Source organism: Protopterus annectens, chromosome 8.part1 (assembly GCF_019279795.1).
Source record: "Protopterus annectens isolate FY-2018-M chromosome 8.part1, PAN1.0, whole genome shotgun sequence".
Taxonomy (NCBI): Eukaryota; Metazoa; Chordata; order Ceratodontiformes; family Protopteridae; genus Protopterus; species Protopterus annectens.
Window position 1 is genome coordinate 137,132,826 of NC_056742.1, and position 21,181 is coordinate 137,154,006.

General features: G+C 44.8%; 1 protein-coding gene across 1 annotated transcript in view; it reads right to left on the reverse strand.

The window, feature by feature from the left end:
* PSMD7 (proteasome 26S subunit, non-ATPase 7) overlaps nt 1-21,181 on the reverse strand; it is a 718,833-nt gene that overhangs the window by 282,987 nt on the left and 414,665 nt on the right. Inside the window, exon 5 of the mRNA XM_044081778.1 lies at nt 16,200-16,280. Coding sequence (XP_043937713.1) covers nt 16,200-16,280 — 81 coding nt within the window. The remainder of the gene's footprint in view (nt 1-16,199; nt 16,281-21,181) is intronic.

Consider the following 21,181-nt stretch of genomic DNA (forward strand, 5'->3'; position numbering starts at 1 on the left):
TTTAAAACTGGAGGAACTATATGGTTAATTTCATGGATTTCTTATCTGGAGAACGGAATACAAATGGGAGAGTGAGTAGGTTTGGATAGTGATACAACATCCAAGGGGGGTGTGCTAGCAGAGCCCATAGGTAGGGGAACCATTTCTGCTGGGGTCAAAAAGGGGCAATGAGGATCACCCTGGCCTTGCACTGCTCTTTTATGAATTTATTCATTAGGGGCAATGATAGAAAGGCACAGTGGAGACCCTGGGGGCCACCTGTGGACCACAGTGTCTCTCAGTGACTGACCCTGTGGAGGGATCAGGGCAAAATACTTGCTGATTTGTTGAGATAGGAGGCAAAGAGGTTGCAGCAAGGTTGGTCCCAGCAACTGAAGATCAAATGTGCCAAGTGTAGGATTGACAGACTACTTATGAGGCATCAGGACGGTTGTGCTCAATTTGTCTGCTAATACACTGGCTGACCCCGGGATATTGCATTGCTACTACAAAGCAGTGTGAAGACGCTGCCCACTGCCAAACTCTCATGGCCTCTCGATACACAGAGGTTAAGAATATGTTACCCCCTTGTTTGCTTATGTACCATATCACTGCCATGCTGTCAGTTTGTATGGAAATCACACCCTTGGTGAGGAGGTCTACAACATATGGAGGACTGTCCTCAGTTCCAAGACAGAGATTTGAAGGCTGGCCCCTAGGGATGACCATGTACCTTGGACCATTCTCACTTCTAAGTGTTCCCGCACCTTAGAAAGGAGGAGTCCATGGTTATGACCAGTACTGCTGAATCTAAGTGGAAAGGATATCCCTAGGTTACTGCTGGAGACCTTACCCAAATCCTTGCATGCAATGGATGAATGGACTGAGACCACTGTACTCATGGAAGTCCACTGCAGTACAGTCGTACAGTATCTGGCTAGAGGAACCATCAGAATTATTGAAGCCATTACACCTACAAAGGTGCAGCACTAATCTCGCCGGTGGTGATGGATGATGTAGCATCTGCATGGATGCAACACGAAGTCACAAAATTCTGGACTGGGGGAGGCTATCTGAATGTTGGTATCTCGATGTTAGCCTATAAACGTTATATACTGGGTTGGGGTCAGGTGGCACTTTGGTAGGTTCACAGTTATCCCCAAGTCCAGTAACAGCTGAACCACGTGGTCCAGGTAGTACAGAAGTAGATGCTCAGAGGTAACAGTTAGGAGCCAATCGTCGAGATAAGGGAAGACTTGGATCCCCAGTAGACACAAGTGTGCTGCTACCACTGCCATGATCTTTGTGAACACCCACAGGGCTGTGGGTGAGACTAAAAGGTAGTGCTCAGACCTGGTAGTGACTGGCTCCCAACTGGAAATGGGTAAATCTCCTGGACTGCTTTACTGTCTTGATATGACAGTAAGCGTCCTGGAGATTTATGGAGCACATTCTATCGTCTTTCTGCAGCAGATGTAAAATGGGCTGAATTGTGACCATCCAGAATTTTGTCTGTGTTGTAACACTTGTAAGTGACTGAGATCCAGAATGGGTCTGAGGTCCATCATCTTCGTTGGTACCAAGAACTCGAACAGACTCTAGATTCCAACCAATCTTAGGGGACTGGCACTTCTTTTGAGAAGCTTTGAAATTTCTATGGCTGCTGAGTTCCACTGACTAGGTGGAACATCCGAGAATTTTTTTACTTTTTCTGAGGTGGAAGGGAAAAAGAAAGAGCAACCTTTGGAAATTATCTTTAGCACCCACGTTACTCTGTGCCAGGCTTCCGGATGCAAAGAGAGACATCCCCAACAGCCTCCAGAGCACAGCAGTAGGACAACTGTTCAAGAGTGCTGACAGGATTTCTCCAAATAAGGACTGCAAAAATTCTGGTTATGCAGTCCACCTACACATATTGGATGTCGTCTGTTAAGATTACCTCCCCCTGCCACAGGGAGGCCTATCACCTGGGTAGTCATGGTAAGAACTCTTGTGATATGGAACCACATCATATTCCCTGATCTCTGATTCATAAATAAAGATCGTTGCAGGGCTGAGAAGTAGACTCCCACTGCAGAGAGTCTCTTTCCATCTTGGTGAGTGTGTCTAACCTTAGGCCCAAAGTGAGTTGAACCATCATAGGGTGCTTTCACAAAGGATGACTTGAAGCCTCCTGCAGAGTCACAAAGATGCAACCAGGCACGGCGGTGAGCCAAATAATTCGGCAATCTAAGAGCGAAAGTCACTGCTGCATAGGCCCATTTCCCAAATCTGTTCATCATCCTGGACTCTCTGTTAGGGAGGTGAATACTCTTACAACAGTTCTTACCTAGTGGTTGCTAATACCACCACAGCATCAACTGCTGGAACCTTGCTGCAGTGTTTCCTGTCCTTAGGAGCAGCTAAAATGTGATTTGCTATTTTTGGGAATGGGTTCCACCGAATCAGGATCCTTTCATGCTTGCTGAGCCATAAGGGGGATCAATGGATGGTACCAACCAGGATGATGACAGAACAAAAAGCTTCCAAGAACAAACACTCATCAGGCAAAGGGTCATAGGATGACCAACTCCTTGCATTCTTGAAGGACATCCATTCCCCTCCTTCCTCTAAGTCACTGCCTTCAGTGAATGACTCTAGAGAAGAGTTTATGTGCTTCGTTTGCAAGTCCAACTCCTGTGAGGTTCTTCTGGGGGAACATCAGAAGGCTCTGAATCAGACTGGGAAATGACAAAGCAATCTTCTTTAGAAGCCTCTGGAACTGACTGCCCGTGTCCGAATGAGATGAGGAGAGGAAGCAGACCCCGATGAGGTTTGGATGGAGCCAAACTAATTGATTATACCTTATCTTTGTAACCTGCCAAAACCCTTTTGAAGGTTGAAGCTGCAACAGGTCCTGATCACAGGATGAAACAGAACCCTCAGCACTGACAGCTTCCAGCCTAAAAGCCAATACTGAATTCATACTATCCAGGGCTGAAGCACCAAGATAGAGAGACATCTCCAAGAATCTCTATCTGGACTCATCTCCCTGAACTCAGAGCAGAAGCTTTAGCTCCCAGTCTCCTCTCAATCCAATGTCATTGGTGTTGAAAGAGATAGTGAAGCAGTTGAAGTCGTTAACAACTCAGGTGCCAACAAAGGTGCTCTTGGTCCAGTCGGAGTCAATAAAAATTAACCCAAAGGGCAGACTGGTATGGCGTCAATGAGTGGAGGGGTATGATGGCCAGTACTCAGTACCTTCCCAGGAGACGGTACTAGGATAACCCCAAGCTGGATTTGCATCCTCAAAATACTTCATCATCCTGTCAACTTCTTGATCAGTAAGGCCTCAAGATGAATGAGTAGATGAGGCCACCAATGCTGGTCTGGAGCACCTCCTCTCTTGAACAGGAAGGCCAGTCTGAAAGTACAGTTTTGTACCTACCATGAATGTAGATGTTCGAGTGTACACCCTGCTGCAGTCATCACACTTGGGTTATCCTGTCGTCAGGCGGTCCCGCAGTCGGCCGGAATTCCAAAGTCTTGGTCCGGCGTCGGTTGCTGTTGCTTCTTCCCTGACGTCAGTGCACCAGGGGTATATATAATGCATCCGACGCCATTTTCTTGCCCCAGATGTCAGGTGCCCCTAAAAAGGTGGTCAGTAATTAGTACCAAATTAAGTAATTTTTGCACAAACACAAAATCCCTCCAGCTATAAGCAAATACATCAAGAAGGTATTGTAGAGATTTAGCCAGTTAGATCAGAGGGGATGGAGGAAGGGTAACCTGGACTGCAGCAGGGTGTACACTCGAACGTCTACATTTATGGTAGGTACAAAACTGTACTATGTTCATCGTGTTACCCTGCTGCAGTCATCACACTTGGGTAGAATCCCAAAGCTAAGGATGGGTGGAGGAGTTATAGAGGGTTAGAGGAGGCTAGAAGGCCCTGCAGAACTGCAGTGGCGAAGCCAGCTCTAGTCTTAGAGTAAAGTGGTAAGTGATAGTGTTTGATAAAGGTGTGTACTAAACTCTAAGTGGCAGCTTCCAAAATCTCCTTGGTTGGAACCCCCCTGAGGAAGACTGTAGACGTAGCTGTTGCCTGGTAGAGTGGGGCCTAATGGTAGGAGGAACTGGTTTTCCATGATGGGTATAGCAAAAACGAATGCAATGTCCTATCCATTTGGAAATGGTTTGTTCTGATATAGCCTTCCCTTGTGAAGCTGTAGCATAGGATACAAAGAGCTGGTCAGATTTTCTGAAAGCCTTAGTTTTATCCAAGTAGTAACGAAGTTGCCTGTGAATGTCCAAGGAATGCAGGAGTCTTTCTCCTTTGTTCTGCGGATTTGGGAAGAAGGTGGGTAAGTGGATGGTTTGATTTAAAGCCACACTGGAAACCACCTTAGGCATGAAGGAAGGATTAGTTCGTAGAGAAACTCTGTCTTGATGGAAAATGAGGAAAGGTTCCACTGCCATTAGTGCCTGCAGCTCTGAGACTCTTCTAGCTGAAGTTATTGCTAGCAGCAGGGCAGTCTTCCATGATAGAAACTGTAGATCTGCAGAGAAAGATGGTTCAAAGGGAGGTAGCGTAAGTTTTTCGAGAACAAAATTGCGGTCCCATGTTGGTGTAGGCGCTCTCCTGGGGGGCCTAATGTTTTTTGCCCCTCTGAGGAACTGCCTTAAAAGTGGACGTGAAAATAAGGGTGGATCCGTGTTGTAGTGGGCTGAAATAGCTGATGCATGGAATTTAATGTAAGAAAAAAAAAGTCCTTTGTGCAACATCTCAGTTAAATACTGTAGAATCTGAGGCATGTGAGGCTGAAGTGTGTTTTGGCCTTTAGCTAGGTTCCAGGCGCAAAACCTTTTCCATTTGTCCGAATAGGCCTTCCTAGTGCTGGGCCTCCTAGCTTCCAGAATAACATCCATAACTGCTTGGGAAAGAGGAGCTGGCTGGATGCTTAGGTGATTTGCCATGCAGCCAGATTTAAGGTTTTGAGCTGGCTGTGAAGAATCTGATTGTTTTGCTGTGTGAGCAAATGTGCAATTTGTGGTAAAATCCAAGGTGGGCCCTGGGCCATATTCCTCAATAGTGGGTACCAGTGCTGGCGTGGCCAGTCTGGGGCTATGAGTATCAGTCGAGGTCTCTCCTTTCTGACTTTCAGAAGCACCTTTGTGAGGAGAGGCAGTGGAGGGAAGGCATATACTGTCAGGTTTTTCCAGCTGAATGAGAGTGCGTCCACTTTCTAAGCTTGATGGTGAAGTGTCCTTGTACAAAATTTTTGTTAGCTGATAGTTTTGAGGACTGGCAAACAGGTCTATGTCTGGAAGGTCCCATTTTTGAGATATCATTGCAAATACTTGTGGATCCACTTTCCAATCGTGGGGATCCATGATGTTTCTGCTGAGGTCGTCTGCCAATGTGTTCTTTTTTCCTGGCAGGAATTGAGCTTGTAACTGAACTTGGTAAGCCAGAGCTGTGTTCCACAAGGTCATTGCTTGCCTGCATAGAGGGTAGGAGTGTGTACCCCCTTGTTTGTTTATGTACCACATTACTGTGGTGTTGTCCGTCCTTAATGTAAGTTGTCCTGGATGTAATAGATTGTTGAAGGCTGTCAGAGCATTCTGTACAGCTAGCATCTCTTTTTGATTGATGTGCAGATTCCTTTGATCTGCAGTCCATACGCCTTGAACGCACTGTCCTGCCATGTGTGCCCCCCAGGCGTACTCTGATGCATCTGTTGTCATAGTTTGCCTGGTTGGGGGCAAGGTGAAAGGCTGACCCTTGTTGAGGTGACATGCCTGTGACCACCATAGAAACTCCTGTTGTAGTCAGGGAATGAGAGATATCATTGTGTCCAAGCTGTGGCTATGTTGAGACCATACGCTTTTTAGGTACCACTGTAATTTCCTCATATGCAGCTTTGCAAATGGTATTAGTAGTATGCAAGATGCCATGAAGCCCAAGGCCTGCAGAATTTTTCTTGCAGGTAGTTGGGTCTTTGTTGCCATTGTTTTGAAATATTGAGTCAGTTGAAGTTGTTTGTATGGCGTCAGATAAGCCTTCTGGGCCGTTGTATTCAAGCTGGCACCCAGGAATGTCATATTTTGTGAGGGTACTAGTTTTGATTTATTTTCGATTACTGTGTACCCCAGGCAACTTGGAAGATGTTTTACAAAAGCCAGATGTAAGAGAATGTCCTTGCTTTCAGCTTGGATGAGACAGTCATCCAGTTATGGGTATATTTGCATTCCTCTTTGTCTGCAGTATGCAATAACTGGTGCCAGGCATTTTGTGAAGACCCTGGGCGCAGTAGATAAGCCAAAGGGCAGTGCAGAGAATTGGTAATGGGTTGAACCTGCAATGAAACGGAGGTATCTTCTGCAACTTTGTCTGATAGGGATATGCAGGTATGCCTCCTTGAGGTCCAACGTTACTAGCCATGCTTTCTTGCCCAACATGGGAAGAAGCTGCTGTAGTGTTAGCATCTTGAATTTGGGTACTTGTAAGAAGGTGTTTAGAATTGAAAGGTCCCCAGAATTGGTCTCCAGGCATTGTCCTTTCTGGGAACTAGAAAGAGTCTTGAGTAAAATCCTTGGCCTTGCTCTTGTGTAGGTACCAGTTGAATGGCTCTCATGTCCATGAGAGCCGTAATTTGTTTTTGTGCCTCTGCCCATTGATTTTGTGGCAGGCTTGGCATTCCTCTTTTCATTGGCAAGGTGTGAAAATGGAATATGTATCCTCGTGAAATTATGTCTAGGACCCATTTGTCCTTTGTGACAATCTGCCAGTTGTCTGGAAAAAGTGCGAGCTTTCCTCCCAAGGGGGCTGCCAAGAGAGTGTTGCTTGGCCAGATGAGGTGCAAGTCACTGAGTTTGCCTTCTGGTAGTTTGGGACATGTCTTCTCCTCCCTTCTGTGTTGCAGTGCCCCATTGCCGAGGTTTGTACTGGGCTTGTGGTTGTCCTTTGCCTCTTGGACGTCTGTATTTACCCCTCTGTGGTCTGTCAGTAGCTGGAAAGGACCAATTTTTTGTTGGCCAATTTCTGCTGAAGCGAGGGGGCTGTACCTGTAGAAAATCTTTGATTGTCTGCATAGATTTTGCCTTATCCTACATTTTCTTTAAGACTTCTTCTGCTTTAACTCCAAAAAGAACATCCTGCTGTAAGGGAGCATCTAGAAGCTTTGCTTTAACATGATCAGGCAGAGTTTGTTCCTTTAACCAAGCATGCCTACGTATAACAGACCCAGTGACAGCTGCTCTGCAGGAAGCCTCCAAAGAAACAAACCCACATTGTAAAGTATGTTTGCCCACCTGTTTAGTTGCATGCAACAGATCCTGCATTTCTTTCAATTCAGACTGTTGTGGGAGTGTGCTCATTTTTTTGTTTTAACTGAGACATTAGAAATTGCTGATATTTTAGCATGTGAAATTGGCAATTTAGTGCCCTCATAGCTAGAGTGGCTGAGGTGTAAACCTTTCTCCCCCACCTGTCTAGTGCTCTGGAGTCCCTTTCAGAGGGTACAGGAATTTTTGCCATAGAAGCCTTAGCCCCTTTGGGACCCTGGGAGATAGTCTCTGGATCAGCAAAGTACAGTTTTGTACCTACCATAAATGTAGATGTCCGATAGACATGCAACTGCAGTCATAACATGTGGGTTGTCCTGCCTCAGGCAGCCCTCGGTCGGCCGGATTCCAAAGTCTGGGTCCAACGTCGGCTGATGTCGCATTTCTCTCCGACGTCAGAGCGGCTGGAGTACATAAGCATCAGTCGATGCCATTTTCTTCAGTGTTTCTTGCCCCAGATGCCAGGTGCCCTCCAAGGAAGGCTGTAATCAAATTGGAAGACAAAAACAGGATTCCAAACAAATACATGAGCAATAAAACAAATACACCATAACAGATATCCCCAGCTAAGAGTAAGGGGGATAGGAGTGGACCCTAGGCATAGAGGGGTATGGAGGGAGGGAAAACCCGACTGCAGTTGCATGTCTATGGGACATCTACATTTATGGTAGGTACAAAACTGTACTATGCCCTTCAAGAATGCAACTGCAGTCATAACATGTGGGTAGAATACCATAGCTTAGCTGGGGGAGGAGGTATGCTCTAGGAAAGAGATGGTGTGGCAATCAAACCCTGCAGGACTGCCGAAGCAAAGCCTGCTCTGGATCTGGAATATAGATGGAGATTGCAGTGTTTGGAGAATGTATGCATGCAGCTCCATGTAGCAGCTTCTAGAATGTCCTTTGTAGGCACCCCTTTTAAAAATGCTGTAGAGGTGGCTGTAGCTCTGGTGGAATGTGGTCTGACATAGGCTGGAACAGTCTTTCCATGAAAGGAATAACAGAATTTGATGTAATGTCCAATCCATTTAGAAATAGTCTGTTTTGAAATTGCTTTTCCTTGGACTGCAGGGGCGTAAGCTACAAAAAGTTGTTCAGACTTCCTACTGGCCTTGGTTCTGTCCAGGTAGTATCGAAGTTGTCTATGAATGTCCAAGGTATGCAAAAGTCTTTCCCCCTTATTCTCAGGATTGGGGAAGAAAGCAGGCAGATGAATGGCTTGATTTAGAGAAACCCTAGATACCACCTTTGGCATAAAAGTAGGGTTGGTCCTTAATCAAACCCCGTCTCTGTGGAAAATAATAAAGGGTGGTATTGCCATTAGGGCCTGTAGCTCCGAAACCCTTCTTGCTGAGGTAATTGCCAACAGGAAAGCTGTTTTTCATGAGAGAAACTGCAAGTCAACTGGAAGCTGCTGGCTCAAAAGGAGGTAAAGTCAGTTTTTCTAAGACAAAATTGAGCCTCTGTTAGTATCCGCTGAACTTCCTTGGAGAGAGATAAGCTGAAGTTATTTATGGGATCTCCCAGGCTGTTAGCTGCAGTGTCTGAAGGTTTGGATGCAGTGTTTCGAAATTGTGTTGAGTCAAAAGTAGACGCCACTGAGGGAGGGCCCACCTCCTGGTGTGACATATGCTCCGTAGTAGTGGGTACCAGTGTTGTCTTGGCCAATCCGGAGCTATTATGATTCCCTTGGGCTTCTCTGCTTTGATCTTTAGTAATACTGAGGTCATCAGTGGCAGAGGTGGGAATGCATAGATTGCTAGGGAGTTCCAGTTGAATGAAAAGGCATCTATTTTCCAAGCCTTTGGATGGTATGTCCTTGTGCAAAATTTTGGTAGAAGATGATTGAGGTGAGAGGCAAATAGGTCCACTTGTGGCTTGCCCCATGTCGAAGTGAGTTGTCTAAAAGCCTTCGGATGTAACCTCCCCTCGTGTGGATCTGTGAAATTCTTGCTTAGGCTGTCCGCCAACACATTGTCTTTTCCTGGAACAAACTGGGATTGTAACTGGATGTTTAGACTCAGTGATTTCTCCCAAAGCTGCATTGTCAGTCTGCAAAGGGGGTAAGAGTGGGTGCCCCCCTGCTTGTTTATGTACCACATCACAGTGGTGTTGTCTGTCCGTATCATTAAATGGCCTTGCTGGAGTTGGTGTTGAAAAGCCTCGATAGCATGCATTACTGCCAGCATTTCCTTTTGGTTTATATGCAGATGTGTTTCCTTTGGAGACCATTGTCCTTGTATACACCTGCCTTCCATGTGCGCCCCCCCATCCGAGGTCTGAGGCGTCTGTAGTCATGGTCTGTGTTATCTGTGGTTTTTTGAATGACATACCTGTGTTTTCCTGGCTCACCGAGGCCCACCATAGGAATTCCTTTTGTAGGCATGGAATGAGTGGTATGATTGTCGCAAGTTGTTGCTGTGTTGAGACCAAATGCTTTTTAGGTACCATTGAAGCTCTCTCATGTGTAGTTTTGCTAATGGAACCAGTAGAATGCAGGATGCCATGTAACCCAGGGCCTGTAGGAATCTCCTTGCAGTCATCTGGGTGAGTTTTGCTAAACCTTTGAAGTATTGAGTTAACTTCTCTTGCTTGTCTTCTGTCAGGTAAGCCATCTGAGAGGCTGTGTCTAGTTTGGCTCCTAAGAAGATTATTTTCTGGGATGGCTGCAGTCTTGACTTTTGGAAGTTGACTGTGTATCCCAGAGCTTGAAGTAATCGTATGACATAATCCAGGTTTTTTGTCAACATCAATTTGTCGTCCGCTTGTATGAGGCAGTCTTCCAGGTACGGGTAAATTTGTATACCCTGGAGCCTGCAATGAGCAATTACTGAAGCCAGGCATTTTGTAAATACTCTGGGCGCAGTAGATAAGCCAAATGGCAATGCTGAGAATTGATAATGCTCTGGCCCTGCAAGAAATCTGAGGTATCTTCTGCAGCTGTGTCTGATAGGGACATGCAGGTATGCCTCCTTGAGGTCCAGAGTAATCAGCCAGGACTCCTTGCCCAGCATGGGAAGGAGTTGCTGTAGAGTCAGCATTTTGAACTTTGGTACTATGAGAAAGGTGTTTAATGCAGACAAGTCCAGTATTGGTCTCCATTGAGATTCTTTTCTTGGAACAAGGAACAGTCTCGAGTAAAACCCCTGTTCTTGTTCTTGTTGTGGAACTCTTTCTATTGCTTTCATTCGAGTCAGCAGAGTGATTTGCTTGATAGCCTCTGCCCTTTGATGTTGTGGTAGATTGGGCATGCCTTGTTTTCTTGGTAAGGTATGAAAATTAAACCTGTACCCTCGGTCTATAATGTCCAAAATCCATTTGTCCTTTGTCAGTCTGTGCCAGTTTTCTGCAAACAGAGATAATTTCCCACCCAAGGGAGCTTCTAGTTGTTCCCTGGTAGGCGGTAGTAGAGGAAAGTCATTGAGATTGTGGTTGTTGGGCAGGTGAAACCCCTGCGTCACTTCTTTGGTTTCCTGGCTGCCATTGTCGTCCCCTGTAAGGGCCTCTGTATTGGCCTCTTCCTCGGCCACGTCTGTTCTTACCCCTTTGAAACTTTTATGGATTAGGAAAGGACCAGTTTTTTGAAGGCCAATTCCTACTGAATCTGGGGGGTTGAACCTGGAGGAAATCTTTCACAGTCTGAACTGATTTTGCTTTTTCTTCGATGGTCTTTAACACATACTTAGCATTTGCACCAAAAAGCTTGTTCTTTTCCAAAGGTGCATCCAGAAGTTTTGCTTTTACATGATCCGGTAGAGATTGATCTTTTAACCAAGCATGTCTACGCATCACTGCCCCTGTCATAGCTGCCCTACATGAAGCTTCCAGTGCATCATATCCACACTGCAGGAAGTGATTGCTTACTTGCTGAGAGTTATGTACAGCTTCCTGCAAAGTCTTCCTGTCTAAAGGATCAGGAGAAGCTAATGTTTTTTGTAAATCTTCTAAGAGATGATCCTGATATTGGAACATATGAAAAAGGCAATTTAAAGCTCTCATAGATAAGGTAGTGGAAGTGTAAACCTTTTTACCCCATCTCTCTAATGACCTTGCTTCCCTGTTGGAGGGCAAAGGATTTTTTGAGGTGGAGGCTGAAACTCCTTTAGGCCCCTGTGAAATAGTTTCCAAATCAGCAGTATGGGCCCTGAATAAATGGAAATGAGTTTCTGGGACCCTGTAATACCTGTCTGGCTTGGCTGGAGCAGGAGGAAGAGAATCAGGGGTAGCACTAGAATCAGAATACAAATCATCCAGAACATCAAGTACAGGAGGAATAGCTAAGGGCCTGTGCTGAGGCTTCTTAAGGAAAGTCCTAAGGCGTTTCCTAGAATCAGAATATTCCTGACCCTGCCACTTGAAATGTTCCCTCATGGTGTGCAGAACTTCCCCAAAAGAAATATCCTCAGGAGGGGGTCCGAAGGTATGGAATCTTCTGCATCCGAGTCCTCATAGGTCTGGAAGAGCTCTTCCTGGCTATCAGAGTGGACAGAGCCCTCAGAGTCTTCATCTGAAGGAGAAGGGTCAGAGGGTTCAACCCGGGGCCTTTTATCAGGAGGAGGCTGGGATGCTCTCTCAGGATGGGCCTGTGAACCTCTAATCATGGAAATTAAATCAGCAGCCATGGACATAATTTGTGTCTCCGGAGTCGGCTGAGGTAAGGATTTGGAAGTAATATGCTTTGTTTTGCTGGCTGCCTTAGCCCTAGTGTAGGCCTTAATAGACATGGCCATAGGAGGCCTGGCAGCTCCACGTGCAGGAGTGACCTTGTCTACAGCAATGGTCTCGGGCATTTCCTCGGTTTCGGTATCCGGAGGAAAGTCTATAACTGGCGGAGTAATGTCTGGAATCGGAGTCGTCGGTAATGCGGTGTCTTCGGTTCAAAGTGGTGGAGACCGTCTCAGAGGGAACCGGAGCACTCGCGCTAGGTTTTGGCGTGGAGTCGGTGGTAGACGCGGGCCGAGGATGTCGGTCCCGGTCTTTTCGCTTTTTGGGAGTTTGCGATGTCGGAAGATCCGACGGCATGGTGTAAGCAAATTTATCGCCGAAAAAATCTTCAGCGAACTCCGCCCGGCGTCTGAGAGTGCGCTTGTTGAAGCGAGCACAGGCTACACAGGCCGAGACGTCGTGGTCTGGGCCCAGGCAAGGGAGGCAGTAAGAGTGGAAATCCTTATGAGGTATTTGTTTACCACAAAAAAGACAATTGTTAACTTTTTCAGTAATTTCTGACATCGGCTGAGGCAAGAAAAGGTCCCCAATGGGGTACTTAGCTTTTTTGATGACTTCGGTATCGTAGAATACAGGAGCTGACCGACCGGCACTTGCGAACTGCTTCTGCTTCGGGCACCGCGCAGCAAGAAAGACTGAAGAAAATGGCGTTGACTGATGCTTATGTACTCCAGCCGCTCTGACGTCGGAGAGAAATGCGACATCAGCCGACGTCGGACCCAGACTTTGGAATCCGGCCGACCGAGGGCTGCCTGAGGCAGGACAACCCACATGTTATGACTGCAGTTGCATTCTTGAAGGACATCCGGGCTTTTATAAAGGAATTTGTGGGAATCAGGCACTCTGTAGTATCTGTCAGGTTTGGCTGGAGCAGGAGGCAGAGAATCTGGGTTCAAACTGGATTCTAAGTAAACATCATCCACAATGTCTAAAACTGGGGGGGATGGCAAGTGGTCTGTGCTGGGGGAGTAAAAGAAACTCTCTGAGCCTTTTCTTTGAGTCAGAGTAGTCCTGACCTTCCCAGTGAAAATGTTCCCTCATAGTGTGTAAAGTTTCCCCAAAGCAGTAGTCTTCAGGAGGAGAAGCCGAGGGAATAGAATCCTCAGCATCAGAATCTTCTAAGGGGAGAAGGAGTAATCTTGGTCCTCAGAGGAGCCTGAGGAAATATCACTTGATCAGAGGAGGCATAATCTTCCTCTTGTCTAGGCCTTTTGTCGGGTGGGGGTTGGGAACCCCTGATTAAAGAGATCAAATCTTCAGCCATTTTCAGCATCTGTTTCTTAGGCATGGGGCCTTGAACTGGAGACTGAAGTGCAGTCTTTTTAGGTTTAATTGGAGTCTTAAGTTTAGGATACGTTTTTATGGTGAGCGTCGTCGGTCTGAAGACACCTTCAGAAACCGAAGTTGTTTCTGCAGCACCGACATCTCTTTCAGCAGTGTCGTCAGTAGGGGCTAAACAAAATGGCTGTGTCGGCCTAGTACTCTCCGCCAAAAGCTCAGAAGCGGTTCTCAGGTTCCAGATCTGCGGTAGTCAGGGGCTGCACCAGAGCCTCACTGAAGACCGGTCCAGCCGAGGCCTCAGAGTCTGGCTTGGGTCTAGGCCGCCTGTCCTTATCCTTGCGTTTTTTGTGCACGCCGGTAGTCGGTTGCTCCGACGGCATTGTGTAGTTAAATTTTCTACCGAAGTAGTGCCGTGCGAAATCAAAGCGTCTTTTTATAGTACGTTTATTTAACCTAGCACAAAAATGACAACCAGTGATGTCGTGGTCTGGGCCTAGGCAAGGTATGCAGTAAGAATGAAAATCCTTATGAGGTATTTGCTTCCCACAAGAAATACAATTGTTAACTTTTTCTGACATCGGTCTGAGGCAAGAAAAGTTTCCCCAACGGGGTACTTAGCTTTATTGAAGACTTCGGATCTGAAATTCGACTTCGAAAATCTCAAGAGACGGCCGACCGGCACTTGCGAACTGCTTCTGCTTCGGGCACCGCGCGGCAAGAAAGACTGAAGAAAATGGTGTCGGATGCATTATATATACCCCTGGCGCACTGACTTCAGGGAAGAAGCGACAGCAACTGACGCTGGACCAAGACTTTGGAATTCTGGCCGACTGCGGGACCGCCTGATGACAGGATAACCCAAGTGTGATGACTGCAGCAGGGTAACACGATGAACATCTAATCGGTTCCAGAATGTACCGAAGTCTTGGAGATGGAGATCAGAGCCTAGGAGTCATCAAATCCAATCTGTGAGCACACTTCAATTAGGCCCAAGTGAAGATGTCAGCTCCACTGAAAGCTATTTAGTCATTGCCTTTTTCCTTTCTCCCTTTTTTACCTCGTCTGAGTCCTTGCCCTTTTCTTTTGACCCTTATCTTTAGACTTAAAGGAAAGCTCCACCTTAGAACTAAAAAGTTCTATTTCTTTCACTCTATTTTTGTTTTCCGAGGTGTTTTAAGAGCTCAAAAATCACTCTGACTACTTTATATAATTTTATATTTTCCACAAAATGGCTACCAATGGGGCCTGTGAGTGTCTCAGAGCTTGTTTTACAACATACTAAGGAGTTATGCAGCTGCAACCAAAAAAGTAGCTAAACTGTAGGCCTTTGTTCAAATTATCGTTTTGTAGTCCAAGATGAACTGACAGTCCCCTTTCCTCCACACTCTGGTAAATATGTTGACACTTTACAAGCAGAGAAAAGTCAGAAAATATTTTTTCTTGTAATAAGTGCCACAGACATATTTGATGCTACATTAAGGTCATATTAAAATATACAGCAGTGTAAACAACAAATATTTAAAGTTCAAAGCTAATCAGCATTGCAGTATTGAAATGTTAAGGTAAATTTGTCAGAAGAGGTGACAACTGCATTTGAACCACTGACTGATCTAATTTCTCTGTTTTGCTATGAAAGGCATGGCTATTTTGGAAGTAGCTGTGAGTCAGTGCAAGTTGTCTTACTTTCTGCAATAAACACAACGGAAAACAATTTCACACTTTTCTGCCCTTTTATTTATTTTTTTTTAAAGCAGGTGCTGTGCTCCTGACTGCAGGACTAATTACACAAATAAGACTGTCAGTGGCACCAGACTACAAATTTCACTGTCTGTGGTATATTATGCAGACGTACAAAAATTCCTCTGCAAATTATGTGAGAAGTTAAGCTTAAAAGAAACAAAAACGTTGTTGGTCTTTTCCCTTTATTTGTTTCCAAATCAAGAAAATGAAAGTTTTATAAAGTACAAGCAGGTTTCTGGAACCATGTCGTACGGAGAAAAGTAGCCTAAGAGTTGAGTTAAAATGTACAAGGTGAAGTGTACCTTAGAATGGGTGAAGTGTTCCTTTACTTTTGTCCTGCTTTTTAGAATGGGCAGAAGAAGATGATGCAAGTGTAGTCCCTGTCTGTGTGGAAAAGAGCCCCTTCAGAACTAACTTGTCCTTTCTAGTCTGAAGGGCTCTTGCGCTGAAGGCAGTGCAAGATTGGCAGTCCATATTCCAAACTGGAAGCGCCCAAGCAATTAATACACTTGAGTGCATATTCTGGGATGGGAGCTTATGTCCATTTTTTTAAACCCAAACAATTCAGAAACGAGTTGAAAGAGAAAAAAACAATAAATGTACAAGTCCTAAAAACAAACCCTGTTTATACAAGCGTGCGCACAGCTAACTACACTAAGTGAAACACAAATACATCTCTCTCTCTTTTTTTAGCTACTACACTTGACCTTGGCTGAAAGGCCACAGAACAGAAGCTGAAAGAACATTAAAGGTGCAAAACACTTCGCTAGAAAACACTACAACTGTTATTAACACTAAGCTCTACCACCTCATTAAAAATTTCCAACCTACTGAATTAAGTGCATTTTGAAGGTCAAACAAAACCATTTCTTTCTCACCCACACCTTTCCTTCTTCCTCTCTCTTCTCCTTGTATGAAACATACCAAACTTCACCAGTTAACCCCCAACTTACCTGTTTTTTTTGTTTTTTTTTTGGGGGGGGGGTTAAAAATCAACTTTAATCATCCTGAATGATGTAAGGCAAGACTTGCTCCAGACCTTTACAATATTTATCAATGATATTGGTTGACAACTGTCTACCTCTGTTGACTTTCTCCTTTCCTTCAGGAGTACCACCACCAGGACAAATAAAAATAACTAACACTTACATCATGAACCTCCTCAACAGATATATAGGCTTCTGTTGGCAATCCAAGGTCCTTTGGCTTCACATCAATGATTACCAGCACCTAGTGGTAATGAAGAACAACATTAGCATATACAGCATTGTATGCATGAAGTTATACACAAATAAGACAATAAAACAGAGAGATGAACAAAATTAGTTATGTACTCACTTTAACTCTGCATCTGTGTTGTCTGTTTTTGCCGTTCCTCAACTATTGGTCTCAGATCCGTCCTCGGCCACTCGAAGGACTTTAGGCTCTGTAGTTCAAGCTCCTTCCCTTACCTATAATTCCCTAACTACTCATAGGTACCTCAGATAGATTTTGCCCTCAATGTATTAAACCACAATGCCAAAAAAGGAAAAAACAGCACATAGCAATTTCTGAGTTAAACACAAAAGGAGGGATACAAAAAAAGAAATCTGAGGAGGGATACAAAAAAGAAATCTGAGAAGAAAACTCTGGAGTCCACACAGTAGAAACTAGTCAGGAATATCCCCCAAGGTCATAAAAGGGTCCAGACAAAAAGGGATGGGGGAATGGTGGGTGGGAAGTTGAGGAAGGATGAAAACAGGACTACAAGAGATGCAGAGTTATGGTCAGTACATAACTATAATATCCAATGTTGTCTTTTTCATCCATTCCTAAAATGGATAGGACAGCGTCCCCAGCTAGATTAATCTTGGGTGGTGCTCAAGGAACGATATTCCAGAGTACTGCAGAGCCAAATGCTGCCCTATTCCTTAGACAATATATCCAATACGTAATGAGCTATAAAGGTATGAATGTTGGACCATGTACCACCAGTTGCACAGATAACATACATAGATGCTTTAGACCATAAAGTAGATGCTGTGGCCATAGACCTGGTGGAGTGTGCTATGGGATGCTTTGGTAATGACAGGCATTTGTTTTTGTGAAACCTTCTGACTAGAGTCACTTTTGATATTGCTGTGCCTAATTTAGCTTCAGAAAAAGGATACAAGCAGTAAAATCTGAGCTGTCTATGAACATCTAGTAAATGAAGTATATATTCTGCCTTATTTGAGAGTCTTGGAAAGAAGACTGGTAGTTTCACTGACTGGTTAAGGCTAGCTTCTGACACCACCTTGGCTAGAAAGGACAAGTTAGTCAGAAGTGAAACCCTGTCCTTTTGAAAAAACAGGTAAGGTGGTTGAGAAGAAAGTGCTTGGAGTTAGAATACCAGTCTAGCTGAGGTAATGGCAAATACAAAAACTGTTTTCCAGGACAAAAACTTTAACTGTTTTTCTGATGGTTCAAAGGGGGGGGGGGGCTGAGTGAGGGCCAGAAGAACTAGTGTAAGGTCCCACGGAGGGACAGGATCTTTTACTGGACGGCAAAGCATTAAGACACCCTTAACGAATGTTTTGCACAATGTAAAGGAAGCTAAGGATGAACTATCTACACCCGGGTGAAAATCTGAGATGGCAGTCAACTGCACCTTAACAGTCGACTAACTCCTTTGTTAAAGATAGAATCTAAAAAATCAACACTAGCTGGAAAAAGTAAGGAAAAGGGCTCTGTCTCTGAACAGCCCAAATAGAGAACCTTTTACATTTACTTCTATAAAGATTCCTGGTGGAAGCTTTTGGGATGACATAAGGGTGTGGCTACCAGGGGGAGGAAAGCCTGGACCTGTTAGCCATTACTGGAGGTGAAGAAAAGTACAGTTTTGTACCTACCATAAATGTAGATGTTCGAAGATCCACATTGCTGCAGTCCTTACACTTGGGTAGTCCGCTGTCCTCGGTCGGCCCAAATATCAAAGTATTAGGCTGACGTCGGTCAAGGCGCTTAAGACTGACATCAGGACGTCAGGGTACAAATGCGCATGACCGACGTCATATCCTCAGTCTTTTCTTGCCCCAGATGTCAGAAGACCCTAAACAGAAAGGTCAAAAACCAAAAGACAGCAAAAAACAACCAACCACCCTTATACTAACCATATGTACAAAATATACAATATTCACAATATGTACAACCCAAACCACACAACCGCCTCTAACTACAGAGGGAAGGAGGGAGGTAATTGGACTGCAGCAATGTGGATCTTGAACATCTACATTTATGGTAGGTACAAAACTGTACTATGTTCTTCATCTCACATTGCTGCAGTCCTTACACTTGGGTAGAATCCCAAAGCAGAGATAAGGGAGGATGGCAAAACTATAATGCAGTAGGAGCTGCCAAAATGCCCTGTAAAATTGCAGTGGCAAAACCAGCCCTCGATTTAGAGTAAAGTGGAAGGTGATAATGCTTAGAGAAAGTATGCACTGAACTCCAAGTAGCTGCCTCCAAAATATCCTTAGTTGCCACCCCTTAAAAAGCTGTAGAAGTGGCAGTAGCCCTAGTGGAATGAGGCCTAATCCCAGCTGGAATCTCCTTGCCATGATGGGAATAACAGAAAGCAATACAAAACCCAATCCACTTAGAAATAGTTTGTTTTGACACAGGCTTGCCCTGAGAACCCAAAGCAAAAGAAACAAATAACTGCTGAGACTGCCTGAACCCTTTAGTTCTGCTCAAATAATATCGCAACTGCCTGTGTATATCCAAAGTGTGCAAAATCTTTTCCCCTTTATTTTGGGGGTTTGCATAAAAAGTAGGCAAATGAATAGTTTGGTTTAAAGCCACACTAGAAACCACTTTAGGCATAAAGGATGGATTAATGCAAAGATACCCTATCCTTATGGAAAATTAAGAAAGGCTCAACTGCCATAAGGGCCTGTAACTCAGAAACCCTTCTTGCAGAGGTAATGGCCAACAATAAAGCAGTCTTCCATGATAAATATTTCAACTCCGCAGTAGCTGCAGGCTCAAAAGGTTGTAGAGTGAGTTTCTCCAACACAAAATTGAGATCCCAAGCAGGAGTAGGAGCTCTCCGTGGGGGTCTTATATTCTTTGCCCCTCTAAGGAATTGCTTAAACAAAGGCTGAGAAAACAATGGTGGGTCACAGTCATAGTGAGCAGAAATTGCTGCAGCATGAACTTTAATAGAAGAGAAGGACAAACCTTTGTCCAGTAACTCAGTAAGATATTGAAGAGCCATACTTAAATTAGGCTTAGAAACATCAAATTCCTTTGCTGTACTCCAAAATAAAAATCTCTTCCATTTATCTGCGTACACTTTCCTTGTACTAGGCCTTCTGGCCTCCAAAATAACATTCAAAACTTGCTGTGGAAGCTGAGACCCTCCAGGGTTTAAAACAGAATATGCCAGGCTGTCAGGTGAAGAGAGTGAAGTTTGACATTGAGTAAATGACTGTTCTCCTGAGACAGCAGGTGTGGAATCAAGGCAAAGGCCATGGAGGCTCCACCAGACTTCTCAATAATGGGTACCAGTGCTGTCGAGGCCAATCTGGAGCTATTAAAATCATCTTTGGCTTGTCCTGTCTGACCTTCAGGAGTACCTTTGGGAGGAGAGGCAGAGGTGGAAAGGCATACACATGAAGATTGCTCCAATTGAATGAAAGAGCATCCACTTTCCAAGCTGTGGGATGAAACCTTTTTGTGCAAAACTTTGGCAGCTGGTAGTTTAGTGGAGAAGCGAACAGATCTATGTCTGGAGTTCCCCATGACACTGTCAATTTCTGAAATACATGAGGATCCAATTTCCACTCGTGGGGATCCATAATTTGCCTGCTCAACACATCTGCTAAGGAGTTCTGTGCTCCCAGCAGAAACCTTGCCTGAAGATCTAGCTGTAAACTGAGAGCCGTCTCCCACAAAATCATTGCTTGTCTGCATAGAGGATAAGAATGCGTTCCCCCTTGCTTGTTGATTTACCACATGACAGTTGTGTTGTCTGTTAGAACCAACACCTGCCCTGGAAGAAGTAAATCCTTGAAAGCTATTAATGCAAATTGGACTGCTAACATCTCCAAGTTGATATGTAGATGTTGAAGTCTGGCAGGCCACGTGTCTTGTATCCACTTTCCATTTAGATGAGCTCCCCAAGCTTTGTCTGAGGCATCTGTCGTTAGAATTTGACTCGCCTCTGGCCGGGTCACAGAGAGTCCCTTGTTTAGGTGACATTCCTGAGCCCACCACAAAAATTCCTTTTGAATGCAAGGTATTATATGAATGACAGTGTCCATATCTTGGCAGTGCTGTGTCCATACATTTTTGAGATACCATTGTAGCTTCCTCATATGCAGTTTGGCATTGGGAAGCACCAGAATACAAGATGCCATGAACCCCAAGGCTTGAAGGACTGTCCTTGCAGTCAGCCTGGACTGATGAGAACTGATGGAAGTAGAGAGAGATTCTTTTATTTGTCCGGGGTCAAAAAGGCCATCTGGGATGCTGTATTCAGTCTCACACCCAGAAAGCACATGTCCTGAGAGGGTACTAGACTGGACTTTATTTCGTTCACAGAATACCCCAGGCATCTTAGCACTGCTATCACATATTGCAAATGATGAAGAAGTTCGTCCTTTCCTTGGGCCAGAATCAGGCAATCGTCCAAATAAGGATAGATTTGTATTCCTCTTAGCCTGAAGAAAGCAATCACTGGAGCCAGAACCTTCGTGAACACTCTGGGCGCAGTAGATAAGCCAAAGGGCAATGCAGAGAACTGATAATGAGAAGTCCCAGCTCGAAAACGCAGATACTTCCTGCAACTTAGCCTGATAGGAACATGAAGGTAAGCCTCCTTGAGATCCAGAGTCACCATCCAGTGATCTTTGCCCAGCAGAGGTAAAAGCTGTTGTAACGTCAACATTTTGAACTTGGGAATGTCCAGATAAGTGTTGAGGATAGATAAATCCAAAATTGGTCTCCACGTGTTCCCCTTCTTTGGTACTAGGAACAGGCGAGAATAAAATCCTAGGCCCACTTCTGGCAGAGGGACCGGTTGTATGGCCCCTATTTGGAGCAGCAGAGAAATTTGCTTGTGAGCCTCTAGTCTTTGCTGAGGAGGAACGGCCGGCATGCCTTTGAAA